The 25,217-nt window shown below is 27.9% G+C and overlaps 1 protein-coding gene across 2 annotated transcripts in view; it reads right to left on the bottom strand.

The window, feature by feature from the left end:
* Positions 1-25,217, bottom strand: part of LOC129960322 (voltage-dependent calcium channel subunit alpha-2/delta-3-like) — a 401,899-nt gene that overhangs the window by 224,910 nt on the left and 151,772 nt on the right. For both annotated transcript variants that reach the window (XR_008783575.1, XM_056073687.1), the window contains exon 2: positions 3,988-4,069. Coding sequence is in view for 1 of the 2 variants with exons in the window: in XM_056073687.1 (XP_055929662.1) it covers positions 3,988-4,069 (82 nt within the window). In the remaining variant the exon portion in view is untranslated. The remainder of the gene's footprint in view (positions 1-3,987; positions 4,070-25,217) is intronic.

Here is a 25,217-nt window from a genome sequence, read left to right as displayed (position 1 = left end):
TACTTATGCTGCTGAAAAAAATAGAACTTTTGCAATTTTTAAAAAAATTGACAATGCTCTTTCGACATTTGACAGTATATATAAATCTACTTAAAGAGATTTAATATTTTCGCTGAGTTAGTAAACACAAGAAAGTACATAGTAGTAGTTATTTAAAGCATACACATGTTTTGAATCAAGATCTAAAGCAAAAATGTCACAGATGTGCTGCTACGGAAAATATAAAATTTACTTTACTCTATTCCTTGAAGTTAACTTGTGATGACGCATTTATAGAATAATATATTTTAATTGAATTCTAAATTCCAAGTAAAACTTCATTTTATGCTACATAAGCATTTGCATTTTATTTAAGAAAGAAAATTAATTAAAAAAAGACTAGCATTAGAATGTAACTAAATTTCCAATATATTCTGAATTTTGAACAGCACTGCATAATTTGTTTTAATCTAAAGACGAGTATTCCATTTTAAAAACACATAACACATTTCATGATTTTTTTATGTATATACTTAGTGAAATAAAGTACAAATAATAAATAATATAGTTATAAAATAGTATGTATTTTACCACAAAAGATCTCCTCGACATGCCTCTCTGTCAAATATTCAAAAGACGTTAGCTCGTTAATCTAGTCAAAAGTTTTTAATAAAAGATTCTGCTGTTCATTATTCCAAAATAACAACACAAAGACAAATTTTATTATCTACCGTGTAATGGTACAGTTGGACGTTTTTTATTCGAAAGAACGTGTTTACTTACGTCACATTGCTTTTCTAAATTTCGGTGATCAGTCATTGCTCCAAAATTTGTTTCAAAGCAAAAGTATTTTTCGAAATAACAGAAGGCCTTTCACCTGTTTTGAAAAAACAGTTTCCAGCGACAAAATTTTTATCCGCTTTAAGATTTATTTTTGTCAATATTTAACTTCATAAGGCTATTAATTAAACGACATTCCCTGCTTTAGTAGATGCTTTTTTCTCTTAGATCGTTGCTTTCAAAATGAAATATGAGTTTCAGCGAAACTTCCTTCGGCATGTAAAAAAAGGATTGAGAAAATTATGAAAAGACACACATTGATTTTTTCATAACTTCGATATTTCGACCAACGAGAAAAGAACATTTCTAACTCATATTAGCTCTCAGACAATATTTTACGAACTCTTCATTTTTACAGTGTATTTATTAAAACTTTGTATTAGTATATTGATGATCATAGAATTCGCTTAAAAATGTTAACAAATCAACGTCCTAAGTTTTAAAATAAATAAATTACTTCGTAACTTAAAAAAAATGAGTCAATTACTGACTTACACGTAAAGTTTTGAACATAAATATGCAATGTTCAATTGACAGTAAAAAACTATCACTTTTGTAAAAATTTGTATTGAGATTCATTTAGACTTTTGAAATTTGATTAACTTATAGACATTGTACTTTAATAATATAACAATTGCTTTGAAAAATATTTATTAATATTTGTATTCATGTAAAAAATATGAATTCAAGTGTAGTAAATTATTATCTAAATGGGAAAAAAAGCTTTCACTTTTATAAATCAAAATATTAAGCAAATTTCTATCTTGGGTATGCATTTTTATCATATTGTCCGAATTAAATCAAATATAGTAAATTTTATTTGTTGACAGATGCATATAACATTAAAAATATATCTGAAATTTCAAGAATCATTAATTGAAGGAAGATATGTAGGCAACTATAAAAAACTATAGAGAAATAAAATAATAAAAAACTAATAATAACTAACTAATAATAAATAATAACTAATAAAAAACTATAGAGAAAATGCAAAAATTATTTACAACAGGTTTTCAAATAATCGTTCTTTAGTAATCATTCTTATATGTATTTTTCGTTCATCGTGTTATTTGTGACCATTTTTTCAACATTTTCCAAGCATCACTTTGTAAAGAATTTTTCAAAATTTTCGAATCATCACATTATTTGCAAATATTTTTACAAAAGTTTTCGAATCATTTCATTATTGTTGATAATTTTCACAAAATCTTTCGTATCTTCTTATCATTTGCAATATTTTTTTAATGATGAATCTTGGCATTTGTATAGACTTTACAAAACTTGTTAAATTCTCAATTATGTCCAACTTTTTACAAAATTTTCACATTATTCTGTAGTATTTGACTAAATTATTCGTACCATCATATTAATTTTAAGAAGTATAACGTTGTTCAGTTTTTCATTAAATACCAGATCCATTTATCCTTCACAGATAAGCCTAGTATTTACAATGTGGGAAGAAATAAGTCTTAATGAAGGAGTTAAAAATGATTTTTAAAACCAGAGTGTGATAAAATTCAATTTATTTTTCTATCATGAGGTACTCAGGTTTAACTTAATCTTTGAAGTCTCAATATCATTTATGAAGTATCTGTAATTCCTCTGTGGAAATAATTAAACATCTCATCAAAGAGTGAGAAACAATAGTTGAAGTGTCTCATTTCGTGACTTAATTTTGCGTTAAACAAACCAGGTGGAGAGTAAACTGTAATTATCTGCTCCTAGACATTTCTCATGTAGAATAGATTTTGTACATAGCAGCGTTGGATTTCTAATCAAAATATTATGTAAATCCGTATATGAATATCCAGTCGGTGAATTAAACTAGTGGAATTGAAATTTTGCATTAATATGCTTTTGATAAAGCTGTTAATGTATCTTAGAAAGCCGATTCCGATATCCGAATTTACTGTAGTACTCTACTGCGCTGAATGATGTGTAACTCTTATCAAATGTTTATAACTTCTTAGCAGATTGTATAAAAGTCCAAACTATTGCATCCGTTTAAAAGTGTATTTTAGACCGATGACTAAATAAATGGAAAATATGAATTATGTATTACTTTATATTTTCATATCATACTTAATACAAAGTATGATATTAGTGGTGTTATCAATGATAATTAAAATACTTGATAATCTGGAAAAAATAATCAATTAATATAATCAGTTATTCAATAAGAAATTTTAAATGCAACTAATGAGCTTGTTGCAATTGATTTAAATGTATTTTGTACTAATATAATTCGAAATAAAGCAACAAATTGACAGACATTAGATGAATGTGTTAAACTTGAGTAAAAATTATTGTATTTTTGATCACTAAACATGTGATAATGTAATTTAACATGCGATTCTGTTTCTGCTTGAAAGGTTGTAATTTATTTAACAAATGAATCACTTTGAAATGCAAAAATCTTAATTTGAATATAAAACATTTTATATTTTCAGCCAATTTAGAGACATTAATGACGAATATTAATTGAACAGTTTTGAGTAAGATGATGAATATTAACAGATCAGTTTTAAATTTCTTATGATTAAGATTTAATTTCAGAGCCTGAATTAAAAAAATGATTAATTTTCAATAAATTAGATAAAGTTATCAAAATAATAGGGGGAAAAAACGGTTTGTATATTAAATCTATAGTTCCATCACATATCCGTATGTTTTTCAAAATAATTAAAATCAAATTAATAGATATCTGTGTATTTGTTAATTTTGGAATTAGAAAGAGTAACTGCTTTGTAATAAATATCACAGTCAGTTTCAACATATATTTAAATTAATATGAATGTTAATTCAAACAAGTTATTGCATTTGTAAGCAATTCAGTTGTTCTGCTTGTGTTAATAATATGTGAATTATAAATAATTTGATTTCGTAAGTACCTAACAAAGAAATGAATTAATTACAATCCTAAGAATTACATAACTTGATCTTGATTCTCACTTCTGCTTATTAACACTTAATCAACAATCTTTTTCAATTTTATTACAGTTATTATTAAAAATACATAATAAAATTTCAATACGAAGGCAAGTGAATAATCTATCAACGATTAAGCTAAGAAAAAAGTGATAGTTGAGTTCTTTACCTGCAAAGAAACGCTGTATCTTAGCAAATATTCTAAAAAATAATGAAAATTGTGTAATGAATGAATCTTACCTCCGTTATTTTCTTGACACATGTGGCAACTTCACACCAACCAGAAGCAGCCTTGCCGAACTTCAGTGCCCATGTTTTCACCCTGAAAGAATCAAATATTCATGAATTAGTTGAGGACTTCGTTGATAGAAAACTTTAAAAGGTTAGTTATTTTAAATAATATATATTACTCCAAAAGAATAATATTAAAACAAACTTCAAGTTGTCACTTTTGTCATATCAGTGCATTTTGAAATATCCTCACGAACGAACTCAAGAAACAAAAACTCTTGAGGCAATAAAAAATAATTTATGCCACTTACTTCACCAACATTAATGCTTTTTTTAAACACCTGAGTTTGCTCCAGTCTACATTATTCATTATGACGACCTCTTCTAACCACGGAACATTAGGCAATCTTTTTTTATTAAAAAAGACCCTCTTAATCATATTTATACTTCTGAAATACTTTAAAAGTATACATAAGAACATGCTTTAAAATACGGCTTTACATTCGTGATGAAAAATGCATTCAGTTTATGCGTAGTTACTGTTGGAAGGACTTGCTGGAAATATTGTGTAATAAATCGAAATCTTTAGTAGAGAACATTCATTTTGGGTGACGCATAAAGCACTTTCAAACATTAGACTTCGTCGAGCCTTTCACTGTCAACTTTCGATACTATTTATTCACTTTCTTCTTTCGGTTTTATTCTTGTTTTGATAGAAGAAGTGCAGTTTGAATGATCTGTGCCTCGACAACAAAAATAAACTGCGTCCATGCCGTTTTAACTGTTCTTCAAGCCGAGCTACGACGTCAAAGAAAATCAATTTAGGAAGAATATGAATTTATAGGAGGATATTTCAATATATTTCGCTTCTTATACATATAAATTATGGTCTGAAACAATAATTTTAACTATAGATTCTGTTGGAACATTTGCAGAAACAATCGAAATAAATTATTCGAGACTTTTAGAAAAGTGAGCATGTTGTTTTTATAAGTGTTTGAAAAATAATAGATGGATGTTTTTTCAAAACAAGATTTGGAAAAAAAGAAATAAATCGATTGTTGAAAACAAAAATTAGTAGGCAGTATTTTTTTTCTTTTTTTATAGTGGAGAAAAAATATTTGCAAATAATATAATTTAATAATCCATTATTAGAAAAAGACTTCAATAAATGGTTATTTTAATGCGTTGTTTCTTAAATGTTTTGAAAACAATTATCCTGTAATCTTGCTCTGTTCCTATTTCAATCAAAAAATCTATCATATCATTAAAAAATTGCTTTAATTTAGTTAGATGGCAGTCCAGCTTCGAAGTAATATGAAGGTTAATTTGGAGTGGAACTCATAAGTTCGAAACGTAATCAGATAATAAAAATGAAAACTAAGTCGGTATCCGTCTCTCTCCTAAGTTTCATACCACATCAGTGCAAGGACTATTGGCCCTCAATTTTCGTGCACTTGATCTACATACTCTGCTGATCTTTGATGGAGTCAGGTTTCGAATTAGGAACCTTTCACTTCTGAAATTGTGACCTTCCAACCAACCATTGTGACTGATAAAAAGTTTTTAAAAAAATAAATAGGGAAAGCAAGCATTAGCTAAGAATAAATAAAAGAAATTACAGTCAAAATATTTACACAGAAAATTTTAATAAAATATTTTAAGTCAAGATAATCTTACATATTTTTCAATTGTATTTAATCGTGAAATACATAAAATGAAGAAACTTCCCTCTAGGGGTCGTGGCGTGTAGTTGAAGAAGCAAAGTTTGAAGTAATTGACGGTAGTGTCTTTGTACGATTTTGAGATTGAACGGAAATCAAAGAAGTATTGGAGGTTTTAATTCCAGTTTATGTAAATCTATTGATCGATTGGTGCAATTCCGAAATTTATCCCACAAATCAGACAAAAATAATAGAATTATAAATACCTATCTAGATTGGACATATTTTAATTAATTAATGAAAAGCAAACACTAAAAATTTTAGCTCAGATTTTAACTTTCCTTTCTTTCAATAGATTTAAATGAAACAGACACTTATTTTAATAAATAAACAAAATAGAGGAATGCCTATCTTAAATAAAAAAATTATTATTTTGTTTTAAAATCTAATAAACTCTTCCATTGGTATATTACAGGATGTATTAAAATAAGATTTGCATGTAAAAAAGTTGTTTACAAATTTAATAACCCACCTGTTATCAATATTTGTAAATAAGTTTAATTATTTATTTATTTATAAGAATAAAATGAAATAAATGTTTGAAGAAAAATACTTAATGACAACCGACGTTCAAAGCAATAAACTAATTATCTCATTACATGCCTTTCATAAATTGTACTATGTTTACCATAAACAGGAGAATTGAATCAAATTATCGAGCAACAAGCTTAACATGTTAAGAGCCATATTAATTCTTAGGGATTGAAGCTGTATTTTCTATTAAACTGCATTACTACCTTAAATGTAAAAATATCTTAATTAAGCTCAAAATAAGCTTAAATGTTTCGAAAAATGCTTTCACTAAAATAATGCATGGAAATATAAATGAACCTGCATGTTTTTGAAAGAACATAATTAAATATTGGTAACATAATGAAATAAAAACCAAACATTTTACATAAATCTTTGCTTCGCTCTGTCATTTGTTTGCAACGAAAAATTAGTTTTGGGTAATCTAATTTATAACGAAAAAGGGTAGGTTTCAGTGCAATGACAACATTTTATTTTTAAAAAAAATGCTTAAATCAACTGAAGCCAATATGGTATGTTATAATTTCTGTTTTATTGTTATTTACGAATTATTTTATTTTTATTTTTTTATAAATTTAATTTCGAATGTATCTCTAAAAATCCTTTTCTACTAAATTAAGGAAAACTGGCATTTTCTAAAATTTAATTTCACTGAGGAAATTACAGACTATATATTATTTGAAACAATCAAAATATTTCAACTAAACTTTATATCAGTAATTAGAAATAGGAAGTTTATCAAATTTTTATTCTAATAATAAATTTTTTTTGCTTTGGTTTCTTTAAAAGTTTGTATTATACAAGATGAAATCTAATGTCGGGGGGTCAAGATTCTTCTCACTGGTGAAAGCAGAAGTCTGGAGAGGAGGTGCCATTTCAAAAGTCGCCCTTGTCACCGGGCAGTGAATCAATATTGTGAAATCCGTTCCTAAACAGCCACCGTGTTGCTTTAAAATGGACGATAAATTAATTAATCTAAACTGTATTATTCATTTTTAGTTATGTAGAGACATATTAAAAATCAAAAGCAAAAATTATTACACAAAATGGAATTTTTCGCATCTTTTGAAATTTAATAAAAATATAAAAAATTGTATATGTAAAACAAAAACCGAATTTTTTAAAAAAAATTTGTTTTGAAAAACAATGTGATGTTAATTTTGGTGTAATGGATAATTCAGTAATGTTTAAATTTATAACAAATTCCAAGCTCTTTTCATTTTATATGAGTTAAAAGTTCATATAAAATATTATATGAGTTATATTATTTTCTCATATTCATAGTTATACTCATTTTATACGAGTTATATTATTTTCACTTTAATAAGGATATGTTTTGTCTTTCAGGATTAATTGAGACTAAACTATAATAAAACAAAACTAATCTCTCAAACAGATTTGTGTGATTCCCTTGTATGCAACAGGATAATATTTCTTTGAAATATTTTACGAAAAGAGCAGAAATCTCTGTTAGAAAGCCATTATTAAGAGATTTATTAATTTTTCTGTAAATTACATTATTTTCTTTCAGTATTTCTATTTGTTATCCGTGATCAACTATTCGAGAATATATTAAATATTTAATGAAAACGTTTCACAAATAAGCATTTTTAGATATCAATTGAAAAGGTTTCTTTATTTAGATGCAAAACAAATAATCATTTTTTAAGTAATGTAATAAAAACGATTCTTTTGCGTAATTACGACATAATGAATAAAAATAAATCGACATTTAAACTGATTAAAAATGAATCGATCATGAAATTTATAAACATAATTTACAATTTATAAAGTAATTTACAAAAGTTATCTTTTTCTGTTTTTTAGTAAATAGCTTCTTTTCTAAGATTTAATTGATACATTATCTTAAAGCATAGAAACATGCATTCAAATAATATTACACAATTTCCTTATATAAGTCAACTCAATATTTCTTTGGAATATTTCATGAATAGAATAGAATTATCTTTCAAAAGATCGTTGGAAATCTCTGAAAGGAGTTCATGCTTCATTGGTAATTGCCAGCAGGGATACGTCAAAATCCGGTGCAAGTCAGTGTTGCCACATAACTGGGAACAATGATAAAAAAAAAGGACCGCCCCCTTCTCTTCTGACATCGTGTACCCATCAGCAACATCTGGTGCAAACGTAGGTACATCCCCTTGTTCTTATGCCATGGAGACTTGTAAGCACAGTAACCGCAATGTCTAACACACATTTACTTATTCGCTATTGAAACAGAGAAGATACAAAATAATGAAATGAGCAAGTTTCAAAAATTTTCGTATCTTCTTCTTCCGCATGACATCGAATACTTCTTTTAAAATTGAAAATATATTTCAAAAAACAATTTTATTTCAATGATTAATGATGACAAATCTTACTTGAGTTTGTGCATTCACTGTTTCATTTAAAATTTATAAATGTTTAATATATATGACTATTCTTCTCTGAGATTTTTGTTATTATAAACGAGATTCAGAATTTTTTTTAAATTGAATATTAAAACTAAAGTACAAAATTTATGCCATTAGTTGTTTCTGGTTTCTGGAATAAGAACCCTAATGTGCTAATAATTTAACTTATTAGGAATGTGTAGCTTTCTATCTTTCGCTAAAACCCTTACATTGCAAGTAATATTTCAGGGCACTTTTTATATCGCATGACATGGAGCAATGATGTTCACAGGAATATGTTTCAATTCCATTAAAATAAAGATTAATCAAAAACTTGAATGTATAATCTTTCATAATTAATTTCGAAATTTATGAAATGCTATTTTTGTTACTTATCAGAATTCAGCAATAAAATCTTCCAGGTGTTTAAAAGTATAACTTTACTTATCTTCTATCTTCGACAGAACCAGAAATATAAATAATGACAAAAAAAAATGAAATAAATTTATGCTACCTAACCTATCAAAATAAAAACATCTTGTAGGTTTTGACATCACTGGGATTTTTTTTGAACAGATTTTTCTTGACATCCCATTCAGAAGCATGCTTCGAATATGAAATAAGTTGGTAAATTTGCCAAAAGATTTCTCGATTTCAAAAGAACTTTTTTGTCTTCTGCCTCTTTTTAGCTGATGTCATTGAATGTGCTATATTATTCTTTTCTTTGACATAAGTGCAATCATCCCATTTCACTGGATTTAATATATTTTGAATACTATAAGTATGGAGCAATCTTGCAGTTAATTAGAGAAAAATTGATTTGAAAATTCTCTAAAAATAATAATAAATTATAAATTGTTGCCTAATATGTAGGAAATAATTAAAATAAAAATTCTAAATTTAATAAGTAAAACTGTGTTTTAAACATTCCCTTTGTTGATTTTACTTAATTCGGCACTTCGGTTTTGCAAAGGACGCAAGAATGCAAGATTTAAAATTGAGGAAATATGCAATGGTAAAAGTACATTCAGTATATTTACCTTAGATCTTTAAATGTTTTTCTCAGCTATTATTCTAGAAATCATTCCATTTATAATGATTGTAAAAGTTTTATATTGAATCAAATTGAAACAGAAAAAATTGGCATCAAATTAATGTTATCACAAATGGTTATCAATCTATCTTGGATACAGGATTGCATTAGATTCAGATAAAAGAAGAATGAAGTTAGAAGAATGAACTGAACAAACCAACATTCCTTTTATTACTCCTTTTCTTTTGGAAAAGCTGTTCGCCTTCTTTTTCATTTAGGTTTTAACAAAAAAAGATAAAAAGCAAAAACCTTCACTATTTCGCAATAAGTATCTAGCTTCACCAAGCCCAGACCATCACTTAACTTGCAGCATTCGGAACTGCCTTTAGAAGTAGAAAAAAACATAAACCATCAAGACCTTAAATATATAGCTAAGATAAAAGCGAAGAAGTGGTGAGAAAATGATCGTCTGTTGGCTAGGCAACAGCAAACTCTTCCTATAGGCAGAAAGAAAGAAAAGAATCCAACTTTCGCTTTGAATCTAGACTATCGAAAATATCCTAATGGAATTCCGAGCTCATTTTAAAGCTAACACTAAAATAAGTCACACAGTTTCTGCTTTACTGAGATTCACCGGCAGTTTGGGCCTCAACAACAAAAGACAGCGCGTTTTCACTGGATGTATTCAGATTATTGTTTAACAAAATAAAAATAACTCCCATTCTTCAAAACGTAAGATTTCATGAAAAGCTTTAAAAGTATGAAAGATACTTTTTGTACCAACTGTACATTTAAAGACATATAAATAATATTTTTGAAAAAGAGATTTTAAAATCTATAATTCTCAAGCCAATGAAGATAGAAAAATTTACACAATAATAATAAAAATAAAATTGAAATACTCTTTTCCCCTTGAAATTACAGTTTAGTAGTGGCAAAGCTTACTAGTTAAACCACCAAGCGCGTTCTTGAAGTTGGTGGAATTATTCTTTATGCAGGATAAGAGATTGTTTGGAGTAATTGACTTACAAATGCTCAATGAATGACACACAGAGTAAGCCACAGCTTCAAAGCATATAGGATCATTTTTATTGTTGTGATGGGGCGTGTGCAATAGAAATGTTGCTCAATTCATTGAAAAGATTCTTTATGTGGATGAATCACTGACAATTTGTAGTCTAAATTACTCCAACCAATGATTTATCCTATTTAAGTCATTTTTCTAGCAATTTGTGTACCATTTTACTGTTTAAATTTGACCAATAAACTGCTCCGTTGCATTGTTTCACTTCATTTCAATTTTTTAAGTAAAAGGCATCGTTTCACTTTCATTCGTTTGAGAATCATTGCTTTTAAAAGTTGCTCTAGACTTTTGAAATGTAACTTCCTGCCATGCCAGTTAAATGAAATTGGATACACGCAAACAATATACACATGCTACATGGGTTTCAACTTTTCATATTTTCAATGTTGGAAGGAACACGCGATTAACCTGAGAAGTCATTGCATATCTAGCGCTCAATATCTCTTTCTTATCCACAATTTACAAGCAGAATGTTGAAGAATGAAAATGAGTAACACGACGCAGACTTCGTTGATGATGAATATGAATGATACATGAAGCTACTTGCAGAAATTTTACCTGAAATAAAATTCAACAAAGAACTACTCCAACCCTTTTAGTATCGTAAAATATATGTGCAATGGCTAAGCCGAAAATTAAAATTCGTATGCCGGAAAACTGACTTCAGCTGTGGTACGTATTATAGCGAGAGAATCATTTACACGAGCAATTACGTTGACTGGGAAATGTTAACAATACATTTAGAGTAAGTAGGAAAGCAGAAACGGACACATTTAATTAAAACGGTTGCTTGTTTTCATCGAATGTTTCTGTTTCAAAACCGGTAATTACGATCGAATGTCCATGCTAAGAGGAAAATAGCAAGCATAGGCAACGAAATTATAGCTGCAAGAGTCTCAAATATTAAATTATGCCATTTGCTCAAAAAGTGTTGTGAAAGACCATTTCATTTAGTACTAATTTAAACAATTTGAGATAAGAAATATTACCTGTAATTTAGCATTTGATTGAAAATAATTTCAATAACTAATATTTGAAATCCTAAAGTACTTTATTGTCAAATCTGAAATTATATCCAGTATCACAGGAAAATCACATTAAATAGAAAATAATTAGTTTGGTTACGCAATTTAATTTTGTATAACTTTCTCTTTTTTTGTAAAGATGGAATTTTGTAATCGATTTTTTTCTCGTTTTCTGATGAGATAGATCTTTAAAAATTTTAAACTGTGTATTCGGAATAAAAATACAATAATGTTTTCAGAATTTAACTATCAGTTAATCGATTCATTTAGTAAAATTTGTAATATATGACAGAGACGCCATTTTAACTGAGAAAAACTGATTTTTGAGATTCTGTAATATTTATAACAGTAAATTACAAGTTAAAAAAAAGAAAATTAAAAAGTGTTTAAAAAATTAATTACTTTAAATTTATATAAATATATGTAATGTATTTTTATAAATTTATATATAATTTTTATAAATTTTATTTATTTAGTTGCATTAACACTCTTTTTTAAGTTATTTCGGAAAGATCTTGGTCAAAAAACGAGGATGAACATCAGATAGAACCCTTTTTTCCATATGCCACTGTATTAGAGATAATGCAGAACTAATGCTCATCTAGTTCACTACTGCATTTATCTTCATTGAAAAGTAGTTGAACCCTAAATTATTCGGTTTCGAAGCATGAAGTTCACATCCAAGTCAGTTTGGTTGAAGATCACATAGGAAACAAATTACTGGAAATTGTACAAGCGATAAAAATAACTCTAAATCAATATAATTTTTTAATTTCTTCTGCTGTTTCATTGCTCGTCAAAAAAAGCAATGCAAGAACATTTTATCATAATATTTTTTGTTCCTTTAGATAAAATTTAAAATCGTTAAATATTTTACAAACAGTTATAAAGTATAAATATTCCTTTAAGATTAGGAATACGCGAATCTTTAAATTTTAAATAAGAAACAAATATTTAAGGAAGGCTTTGATTAACTGAAAAGGATTCATACTTGTAATATGCAACAAAACTAGCTTTATCCAATGATTGATAACTTTGCAGTTTTCTTAACTTCCCAATTCTTTTTTGCAATGATTGTTTGAATTCAAAATCAATGCCATATATTGAATCATTATATATCAATAAATCATGTCACACATGGATCAGAATTTACTGGTAATTACTATTTTTACTGTAAACGAGAAGAGCTTTTAAAATTAATTAGTTTAACTGATTTGTTGAAATAACTGAAGCCCTAGATTGTCTGCATATTTCATTCATGTTTAGTACTAAGGAGAAATATTTAAAATTAAATTACAACACTAAACTATAAAATTAATAAGATTAAAAGTACGTTGAGTTTATTTCTATATGCTTGATGACAAAACTGTAAAGATAAAATTTTTGAGCCAGAAACATCAAGATTTATGGAATTTAATAATCGATTATAATAGAATACAATCATAATAAGAGAAATCTAAGGACATAAATTCTTGATAAACCCTATCTGGCAAGATATTGTACATCTCTTATGTTGTTGGACATTCAGAATGCCGTACAATATCTTAAGAATATTGTAGCAATATTGTACTACAGGAATTCACAAAATTTTAAACATTATGACCCACTTTAATCTCGACGCACTGAATTGTTTCGGGAACAAAGAACACATAGTATTTCCAAAAGTGGTTTTATGGACCAATAACGAAGTTTTGAAACCAAACAAACATTCATTATCAAAGATAACAATTTCAAAATCCGTGATGTACATTATCTTGTAATAATAACACCGAGTAATTTAAATCAAGAATACTGAATTACTCACAAAATCTACGCAGGAAGGTTTTATAGTTTTATTCATATTTACAACCATTATTTAATACATTATTTAACAATTTTATTATTGTAAATATTTTAAATTAAACTGGTTAAGAAATTAAAACTGAAATTCTTGACATTCAAAGCAAATCGAGTTTATTCCCGTTTATTTACTGGTAGACCGATATTCATCAAATATTTACAGCAGAAACCATCAGAAAGTCATGGAATTCAATGATCGATTATTATTTAATACAATGTACAATCATAAAAAGAGAAATTCAAATAAATACTTTGCTAAAGGCATAAAAACAATTCTCTTCGCGAGCGCAATCGACTCATAAACCATTTCTCATATTCATACCTTTTTAAAGCTTCATAAAAGCTTTGAATTTTATAAAGCAGCCGACTAAACTGCGGAACAGTTTACGTTTTAATAAAACTCGTAACTAACAGGAATTCAGCCGACAAGAAGGCATCAAGTATAAGATAAACAAAGCAATAAAATTTAATGATATCCCGTTTTCATGAAAGAAAGGAATAAAATCCTTAGGCCTTTCTATATCGATTTCCGAGGAATATAGGAAAACCTATCAACGATATTGTGGAGGTCTCAAATATGTGAAACAGAGATGGAAGTAATAACAGACGAATGAAGTTTCAACGTCCTTTAACGCAGTTAAGTGAAATTATAAAAGGATCGCCCTCGACCGTTTCGGGGCACAAAATCTCTTGCTTATGAAAAGGAACCGCAGTTCATGTTTGCTTCTAAGCTATTGTAGTATTTTGACAAAAGAATTGGCCTTTTTAAATCGATGTGAAAGAAAATACCTTTATCGTGGTGTTAAAATCATTAAAAAAATTATCGTTTGCTTTTAAACCTTAGAAAAATGCATTCCAGAAAAGTTGTTTATTTTTTTTATTTACTAGAGCAGATGATCTTCAATTTTGCCCACTTGCTATCCCAGTTTGGATATAGAAACATTGTGACTCTGTGTGTGAATGAAAAAATAATTCTGGGACCCTAAATGAGCGCAGAAGTCGAAAAGGAAAGAGGGAAATAAAGTATTTATTTAATATTCTGAATTAAAGTATTTATTTTTCATTATTTATGAAAAACAAAAAAAAATATTTAGTGGAATTTACTATCGCTAAATATTTTACTGGTATGTTTTAAATCTTGCATAAATTTCTCTATTACTTTTGCTTAGTTCTATTAAGAAAGTTGACGGAAATATTAGTTGTTAAGTTTTCGCCCATACAGCATTCATGTGGAAAGCATTAAGGTAAATAACTAATTGCCGATAAGATAAAAGAAGTTTAGATAAATATGTTAATGTATAATATTTTTTTGAAATGTTTTAAATCAAGATAGCTTTTTTGCTTCCTGAGACAGAAGAAATAGAAATAACCACTGTCAATCTTTTCGAGATTCCAAAATTATTTACCTATCTCAAGGTCCAGATATATTGCTTGCCCCGTTCTGAAGCATGGTATCTTTAACTTTGAGTAACAAACCCAAATGGGGCGAGAGGCCAAATCATTGCAAGATTTAGTTATTGTGAGACATTTATAAGTATTGTTAAGCAACACTAACGAAGACACATCGACAAATTACATTTCGAAATAATTTTTTTTAAATTTTAACTCATCTAATAACATTTTAAAATTTATCATTCAATAATAGTGCTTTTCAAACATTAAATGAACCTATTCTTATTTTTATGTTACTTTAAGGTCACCGTTGCATTTTTATGAATTGATAGGATTATATAGTTTTAGGTAGTCTCCTTTTAAGAAGACTACCCATAGGAATGTTTCTCATGACAAATTCCGTAAAATTTCTGCAAATCTTCATGATACCTAGAATCCAAACTTCTTTCAAAAGTTCTGCACAGCGATTTGCTCATGGCAGCTAGGGACAAGATAATGTGAAAAGTTTTGAACGCATTTAAATAGGCGAAGAATATGTCTTAAAGAGGTTGAAATTCGCTGAAGAGCTTATAGATGGGTCATCTAGCTCAAAAAGGGGAGGGAGAATTTTGGAAGGTTGAAATTTTCCTTTCCTCGTAACTTCCCATTGGGAATTCCATAATATCTCCAAAATATAATATCATCGATAACACGATTCTGATATAGTGGTTGACTCTTGCTTTCTTGGTGGGTACAATGACAGTGTACAGTAGAGTTACCCTTACTCTAATGATGGATCCATGTGAGAAACGGATGCATATAATAGGGGCGCTATAATAACGGATGCATGTGCTATAATACGGGCTAAAGTGCTTTCACCTCGTTTTAAATTAAGTGGCGAACCAATCATTCGTCTCATCCTGGATGCTACGGCATAGCAAGTGTATCTCCCTTCATGCCTCCTAATACTATTTAAATGTTGGAGACATAAATATTATTTAAATTAGGTAATTGCATCGTTATAATGAGCAACTTTATTAAATATTTCATTGATAACAACCCACCCCTTACAACTTTTGAGGCGATAGCATAACTAATATGTAAGAAAATAGTATATTTTTTTATTGATTTTTTTATTGATGCGTTTCAATTTTGTTGTTCTGAATTCGTTGATGATGCGATGGCCTTCAGGTAGAGTCTGAAGCTTGATATTTGATTTCACATAAGATCTGCTGTGTTTACGAATAGCATGCCTACATTTGACTTAGACAAAAAACACGAATCCAGCATTATTTTATCGTTTTACTGATTTCTAGTTGGATAGAGGACAATTTTTCAAAACCTCTTTTCTAGAGAATCTTAGTTTATTCTTTCAGCTTCAAATTCATTCTGGGAAATGCAATTTTTGTTCATACTTTTATTCGCTCCTAATTTAGTTGCTTTCGTCTACCGCTCAAACAAATTACGACATTCTGCCAGGCTGCAATACATGGCTTCTTTCAATGCCTGGGAATTCTGAAAAATACATTTTTCTACACTAGGCGGAATGTCAAATAACTCAAATTCCTACACCTGTCCCACTATACCGACACAATCTACCGCCGAAGAAAGTGAATGGAGCTCATTTCCGAAAGCCATATTTGAAACAGGTAAAGTCAACATTCGCTTACTTAGCGACAAATGAAAATAATATTTCCGGTGTGTTTCCTCCTAACTAAAACTGGGCGATGTTCGTTTCTATTGAGAGCTCCACTACAGACACTTTATGTCTCTGCCGCTTTTCATGATTTATATGCAGCATATTTTCCCCATACAACACTGGGTTATAAACTACTTTTACGACATATTCATAGCCCTATGCAGCCTTCGTCCAATTCAAATATTGAAAGTGGTCACGGTTTATTCAGTTTGAATATAGTTTTCGAAGAAATATATTTCAAAATATGTTCAATAAATATCGAGGAAAATAAATTGAGTACTTATTCAAGATATCACTCAATATGTCTGATGAATAAATATCGTATACCTTATTCTCTATGAAATATATAAAAAAGGAACAAAGATAAGTGTATATTCTATAATGGAATATTTTCACCAGTATCATTTCAATTAAAAATATTTTAAACAGTTCTAATTATATACGATTTAAGAATTTAATCCTGATAGTTAAGTTGCATTAACATACTATTTCAAAGCAACATAAGTTCGATTTTGAAATGTTCCTCGGCAATCTGAACCATGGTTACTAGACAAGGACGATATCTGTACGCACCCCTCCATCTCCGAACTTCCATGCCACTCTTAGAGAGGAAGTCGTTTAAATCTCGGATTTTGCAAGTATCGAAGTTATATACATTATGGACTTCTGGTGGAATCAGGTTTCGAATCTGGGAACTCCAGGTTACAAAACAGAAACTATACTTTGAAGCCACCGCTTTGCTTTTTGAAGCTAGACTCCTAAAATTCAGGAGTCCTACCATATTAATTTCCTTTTAATGTTTCCAGAAAACGTTCTTAAATCTGGGTGCATTTAATTTTACAAAAATAGTTAGTTTTTCCTACTAAACATTTTATTATTATTTTCGCAACTTAGGAGATATTATATAAATTTACAAGCAAATTAACCAATTTTTATGCAAAAAATTAGCCATTTTAAATTTTCAAATATTTTGGCAATTTATTATATAAGTTCCAAGATAAAGACCTTTTTTTATACAACATAATGCAATAGTTATTTTTCAGAGGTGACAGAAACATATCAGAATAGCTTCCAAGTAAAATAGAGTCACAATTCTATGTGGAAAGGAAATATGTCACTCAGAATAGTAATAGTGATTTTCTCTAAAACCCGCCTCCAACATAGAAATTTTCTGAATAACAGCAGATCACAGTCGGACACGATTCAAACTCTTAAATTTCACTAATATACTGCATCAATGCCTTGTCAGCTAATTTTTAAGACATGGTTATATGAAATAAAGAGCATTTGAATATAGTTACTTTAATTTTTTGGCTAGTATATCTGCACAGAAAAAAATATACTTTTTAAGTAACTATATTAATTTAGTCTGATATTACTGTACCTTATATTCAATACACTAAAAGCCACTTGTTCATTAAAGATCCTAATTTTCTCATTTTCATTCAAAAAATGTTGTATAACTCTTTGGGGTAATGACAAAAATGAAAACATTTGAATAATTAATGATATTTCTAAAGCTCCTGACAAGCAAACAAGCATCACAGCATTAATTCATTCAAAACATATATTAAGATAAAATAATACATATATTGAATGTCTCCGAACAGATTTGGATGGTATAGTTAAAACTATACTTTTTGTAAAGAATTTATAAATATAAATGTGGTAAAATTGATAACATTTTTTTTTCCTAAAATTGGTAATAAAAGATATTGCTGTGAAAAAAGTATAAAAACCCTATTGAATATTTCAGTCTTAATCCCTGAAAAATGACACCATTTTCTTCACAGTTAAAAGAAGAAATTATAAAGAAGAAAATTAAAGAGGCAGCTTAAGAGAATGTATGGAAATATTAACAAAACCTAAAAAAATATCAAACATAATTTAAAAATTGAAATGTTTTTTTACTAATCGGTTATTCACATACAAAAATGGATAAAATATGTCTGAATAAAAACATATTTTTGAAAAAATCTTATCAATTAACTGGAAGGAATTAATTTTTTAAAATCTTATCCACATAAAAAAAAGAGGAAATTACTTATCTTTAATTTATAAAACATATGAAGAAAATATTAAATTTCAGACGGTTAAGAAGATTTAAATCTTCCTTTTTTTATTCTTAGAATCAAATATCTTGACATGTCTCTACAAAACCGTCAATTAAACTCTTGAGCAATATTTGATAAAGAAAATTACTACGTTGAAAAAAAAGTAGTTCACCAATTTATTTTAAAATGTTTTTTTAAAGAGGATTTTTGTTTACCTTAATACTTTTTGAAAGAAGATATTTTCATTTTTGTTGGAAAATTTCAATTCAACACCATTCAGTTTAACTAATCCTCAAGCGGAATGTTTCGGCTTATATTGGAAACTTATTTAATTATGGATTTGGAAGATGAAATCTTTCTAAAAGAAGCGAGCTTAAAATTAGATTAATTTTCTCTTTCATTTCAGGTCTCGGGGGGAATAATTTACTTATACCCATCAAACTTTATTGAATGAAATGCGAGTTATTTTTTTAATTGAAAAATTATTAGCCGGTAGGATAAGTATGATTCTTTAAAATAGCATCCAAGTTCTTTAAAAATATAAATGGATTTTATGAGTCAAGTAGTTTTACATGAATATATTGCCTTGAGAAATTAACATTTATTTATTGTGAATAATATTTTTGTCATAACGTATTTTGAAATATATGATTTATTTCTCATTGTAAGGGCTATTAAAGACGAAAATACTCATTAATAAATAAGTCATTTCTTTCTATACCAAGATGTTTGACTAAAAATTGTAAGGTGAAAATGACATAGAATATATATTTTTTTGCAAAATTGTTTTATCTAGTAATATATTTTAAAAACGAAATACATTTTTGTACTTTTTACTTTTTACATGTATGTTTATTGTTCGCATTACTGACGCATGCATTTAGTCCATGAGGTTGCAAATCGGAAAAAATGACAAACATTCTTCTAAATCGATAAATATTTAAAAATGTGCGCGTTACATCAATTGCATATGCACTTACATGGAACGATTTGTAGTAATGGCTATTTTCCGAGTTCTTGCCACAATGTATAAAATTAATAATTATGTATTAAATATAAAAGATCTACTTTTACTAACAGAGCAATGAATGGCCGCAGTGAGTGTTGACAGAATACTATTCAGTTTAAATAAAATACAATTAAACAGAATTATATCAAGATATAAAAATTTTTACAATGTTTTACTTTTCAGAAAAATTTCTATATTGAAAATCAAGATATGCTTTAAGAAAAATAATTTAAATTTTTTTAATTCGGCATGTTTTTATATATACCCTTTAATACGAAAACGAAGAATACCCGAATTACGCTGTCATAAAAAGTTTGTTTTAATTTTCATGTGTTGAAAATATACGAAATTTCTTAATTATTTCAAGTTATATTGTAATTTATTTCTCAAACTTTATAATATATATAATTTCACTTTGATCGTGTTCAAAAAATTTATTAGTATTTCCTACCAACTTAAAATCGAATTTAAAAACTCTAACTTCGTAGTTGCACGGACTTCCCACGGTTATGGATATGTAGTAAAAATAACTTAAACTATCCAACTATCTTTAAGAGTCACTGCCAGGAAAGAAAAATCCCTTTTCTGAACTATTAAAAATTCACGAATTTGCTTTTTTCGTCTTTTCTGCTTCACATTCTAATCGGCGAAAATACACCGCATTTCTTTACAATGGGCATGACTGGAACTCTGAAATAATATTGAAAATCACATGAAAATTTTTATTGAATCTGCTAAGTTAATTACAAAAAAATTTATGGTTTTCTATCAATGTCTGCAATTTCTTTAGAGATTCTACAGCATGAAAACTGTTTTACAAACGTTATATTTTATTAATATAGAAATAAATTAACATAAGAAGTATCCGAAGGATTTTGAAGTGCACGATTAAATACCAATCAAGAAATTAATAAGGCATAGGCAATCTAGAGAAAATAATTTTTCTTGGCTAATAAAATGGTTGCTAGTGTGATATTATAGCGAAAGAAAAAAAAATACTTGGAAGTAAACCTTTCCCAGCTCTACGAATCATACGAGTAGTGAATTCACTGCAGCAGTGTGGTCTCAAAAGCTATAAACATCGATGCCAGACAAAAGATACAAGCTCCTAGCTGCTTTGTTTACTGCAGGTAAGCGTAGCCACGGCAACAGTAAGTAGTTCAATCGGTGTCTAGATTCATGTGATATAAAGAAGCTACTGGTTATTATCTTTCGTTTGCATCTGTTGAATCCCCAATCATGTGTGAACTGGGTTAATATAAACCGCTCCCTTGTCTGAAGATCTACGCTGAGAAGAAAATCTATTAGATGGTGCTTGAGATAGCAAGAAGGGAGATATTTATCTTAGCTTAGATTTAGAGGGTCTGCATTGTCAAGGAAAAGCTATAAGATTTAATAATGCCCAATCTTATTTTATTGTGCCTTTAATAATGCATCCTTACCTCTGTAAGCCTTGTGCTGTACTTTGTGGTGCACAAGGATTGACTTATTATTAATAATAATAATAATAATAATGCATCATTATTTTTTTTTAATATTTCAGTTATTCTGAGTTAAATTTCTGCATTATTTAAAAATTTCTAATATAATTTTATCATTTATTTTATATTTCTAAATTTTATCAGCAGATTTTATTATTATTTTTTTTCTTCTTCAGTTTGCTCACCATCAAAAAAGTTTCAAGAGAATATTGAGCTTAAAAATTAGCAATTTTAAATATCAGAATGGAAAGTGCATTTTTTTTAATCTACAAAATATATGCTTATATTATGCTATATTATATATATATGCTATTTTATATGTATATAAAGTAGCATAAAGATTTGCATTGTTCAATAAAATGACTAGTCAATGGCGGAGTTTATTTTTAATTCCTTTTTTCCTCCAATATTTTTCACAGGTTTGCATATTTTTGAAATACTGAACCGCCTTTAGTTTTTAGGATACTGATTACAATTTAAAATTACGAGTGCAGTTGCATATTAAAAAGTATAGATATTCATTTTAAGTTTTGAAATTATATATAAAGTTGAAAGGTAATTTTAGGACACTTAAAATTACAAGGAAAATTCATTGAAAATGGGGAAAATTGGTTTTTCAAAAAGTGATCTTGTGAAATTAAAAAATGAAATAACTGAGTCACATAATTTACCCTACTTTCCTAAAAATATATTAAATGATAATGATATAAAAAAACCCTTAAAACTAGCGAGTGTGACATTAACGGAAAAATTATTTAATTAAAACATTTAATGAAAGATATTTAATACAGTTTATTTTTATGTAATGTATACAAAAACTTACAAAAAGCTTAATACAACGCGCCATTTTTTTTAATTAAATGATTAATTCTTTCTTCCAATAAAATCGTTTGTTATATTTTAAGTTTTGCACGGCTACTTTAGATTTAAATTTTTATCCAAAATACATAAATAGGTACATGTATCAATCAAACATGAGGTATGGAATAAAATTATTTGAAAAGATAAGGTTAGGCTGCTTGAACTACTGAAAAGTTTGTTTAATATGAGCTGATCTGGTGACAGAAAAATCAATTTAAAAATTCGAATAAATTAAAATTAACAAGTAAATTTCCATTTATGAATTGAGGAAATTAAATTAATGGTGCTCTGAACATGCATTATAACATGAATGATAGTTACATGTGATTAACAGTGGACAGGAAATTACACTGAATTATTAATTGATGTTCAAACGAAGTTCAAATCCAATTGTGGAAGTAAAAGGATATTTGCTCATCTTGTATTTTAATATTTGGGAATTTATTTTAACCATAACCCATCAAATGCAATAAAAAATAAAATTATTCAAAATTTTCATGAAATCTTTTTTTCAATTTCACTATGAAATTATCAAATCTTTCTTTAATCATACTTTTTAAGCAAAATTAAGATTTTTGCGCAATCACGTAGCTTTCATCAAGCAGAATAGTTTACTTTCACTTATTTCCATAATGAAGGTTTTTAAAAACGCACATTTGATAGATAAATAACAATTAAAAAGTTTCAAATTTATAGCTTCCGTCAAATTTTTGCCAGGAGAAAAAGTTTAAAAAAATGTTAATGACTCAAAATCCCCATCATTATTCTTTAAGCAGTCGTTTTGTTTGGTCTGAATTAATTAGATGGGGATAATACATACATCAATCACTTGATAATGTCAAATGCAGAGATTAAATTAAATATTTGGTAAGTAAATTCGGCAATTTAATAGACCAAAAGAGCAAGGGTGATATTTTTTGTATAAAAAACGCATCAGGATGTCAAAAACAAATCTTTGAATCCAATAATATCCAAGACTAATTGTTATGTTTTGCAAATTCAGATTATTGGCATTTAAGAGAGGTATTAACTGATAGAAAAATATAGATAAATTCCAATCAAAAAGTTAGACATTTAAATATAATGCTCGTTTAAAAAACAAACTGACAGAGCATTAAAAGCTCATTTTTCTCAAAGGAAAAAAACTTTTAGATTGTTAATCATATCTATTTGGTCAATGGGATGATCGTAAGCTTTTTATTTTCTCTCGAATCTTGAATGCTTTTAAATTTGTTAGTATTGAAATATTTATAGGGTTATAATTACAAGAAACGAAAATGTAGTGGAGCTACAAAAACATTTTATAACTCTTTATTTTCCCCTCAAAGTACGTTTTTAAGTGGATAATAATGATTCTTGAAAAACGCATTTCACATTTTTTTCTTACTTTCCTCAAGTTGTAAATCAAATTTTCAAATAAATGAATAGCAAATAAATAAAAAAAGGAATTACAACATTTCTAAGTAAATATCTAATTTTTTTTTTTTTTGATAACAATATTGGAAAAGCAAAAATAAATATTTATAATAAAATGTAAAGTATTGAACATAAAGTAATAGAAATGCATACAAATAAGCAAAGATTTCAGGATATTTATAAATGATTTAGGATCGCATCACCGCTACGGGATTACCATCTTAGAATATTTGTCTTCCCTTTCAATTAAGTAATAATTTCATATATTAAAGAAAACTACTTTTCAGTGTTTATTGAAAATTAGCATTATTTTTCAAAGTTCAAAATACTTTTCTAACGTATTTTCTTAATGACATTTTCATAAAGATGACGGGAAAAAGATCCGAAAAATTATTCTTAATAATTTAAGGAAGAATTTTTAAGACATAATTATTTTTGTTTAGTATTTTAAATAAATTCGGCGCATAAGCAGCATGAAATGAATAAATATGTTCTAAATAATATAAAAGGTGAATAGTCCTTTATTTAACTAATTGCACAAATTCTTTTTAATAAATTGTCCGTATTTTTTAAAAATGTTTCCAAGAACTTTTATTATTATTTGCATGCTACATAAAAATGCGCAAAAAAAATGAAAATTAGATTAGCTTATTTTTAAAATCAAAACTGCTAACATCAAAGAAAAAGGATTATTTAAAAGGATAGAAAGTTATCCCATCCACTGTATAAAAATGCCATCAAATATTTATTATTTAATATGCTTATCTAATTAAGTAAAATGTAGGCACCTGGGGGTTACCTAGATTTCCCTAAAATATTATACACTTGAGTCAAATCTCCCAGAATAAATGTGTAACGGGAGCAAGGATCAGGAAATAGTTTTTTCTTAAATATAGATGTTCCCCAATTGGAAAGCATGCAAGACATGCCACGTAAAACGTTTCCTCCCTAACAATCCTTGTTACCTAATTATACAACCAAATCTTCTTCAGCTGGTTTGTAACCAGGCCCGTGTGGTAGCATTTAAGTAAAACAAATAAATCTTATCGATGCAATATGTATTAGCTACTACTTCCTTTAATATGAAGAACTCTTTCCCCGCTTTTCCTTTGTGTTGGTGTCAGCTGGTACCGAGGTTGTCTTGAGATCTAATATTACTCGATCGCATGCAAACGATAATATGATCGAAGGTTTCAACAACGGTCTTCTAGATTACAGTTAGATGAATGCCATACATTGGAAAAAGTGTAGAGCTTTGATTAAAGAAGGTAACAGAAAACTGGGCGATTTTTTCTCACGTTTGTTTAGTTAGTTGTGCTTGTTCATCTTCAGAAAATACAGAAGGCTGTGTTAGAAAACTGAAACATGGTCCGCGTTTTTAATAAACACCGCAATTTCCTGCTGTGTTTTCTAAGAAGAAATTATTCTTTTGATGGATAGTTTCCTAAATAGAAAACGTAAAAAAATATATTATTCGATGATATTGAAATATGTGATGTTAATGGTAATTTTGAGCACCAAAACCATCGAAGAATTCCCCCTTTTCTTTAAGATGAGAAAAAGAGCTTGGAATGGCATTTTATGTTTTAATTCTGGATAATTTGATCCAAAAAATAATAACAATTTGGAGCTAAATAATTTCAGAATGATATTGAAATGTTAAAGCTCCATTACGCTTTTCTTTTCTAGACAAAATTCAACACTTACGGGAATATC

The sequence above is a fragment of the Argiope bruennichi genome, chromosome X2 (genome assembly GCF_947563725.1).
Source record: "Argiope bruennichi chromosome X2, qqArgBrue1.1, whole genome shotgun sequence".
NCBI classification, from domain to species: domain Eukaryota; kingdom Metazoa; phylum Arthropoda; class Arachnida; order Araneae; family Araneidae; genus Argiope; species Argiope bruennichi.
The sequence above is the reverse complement of the archived record's forward strand: the minus strand, read 5'-3'. Positions and strand labels throughout refer to the sequence as shown.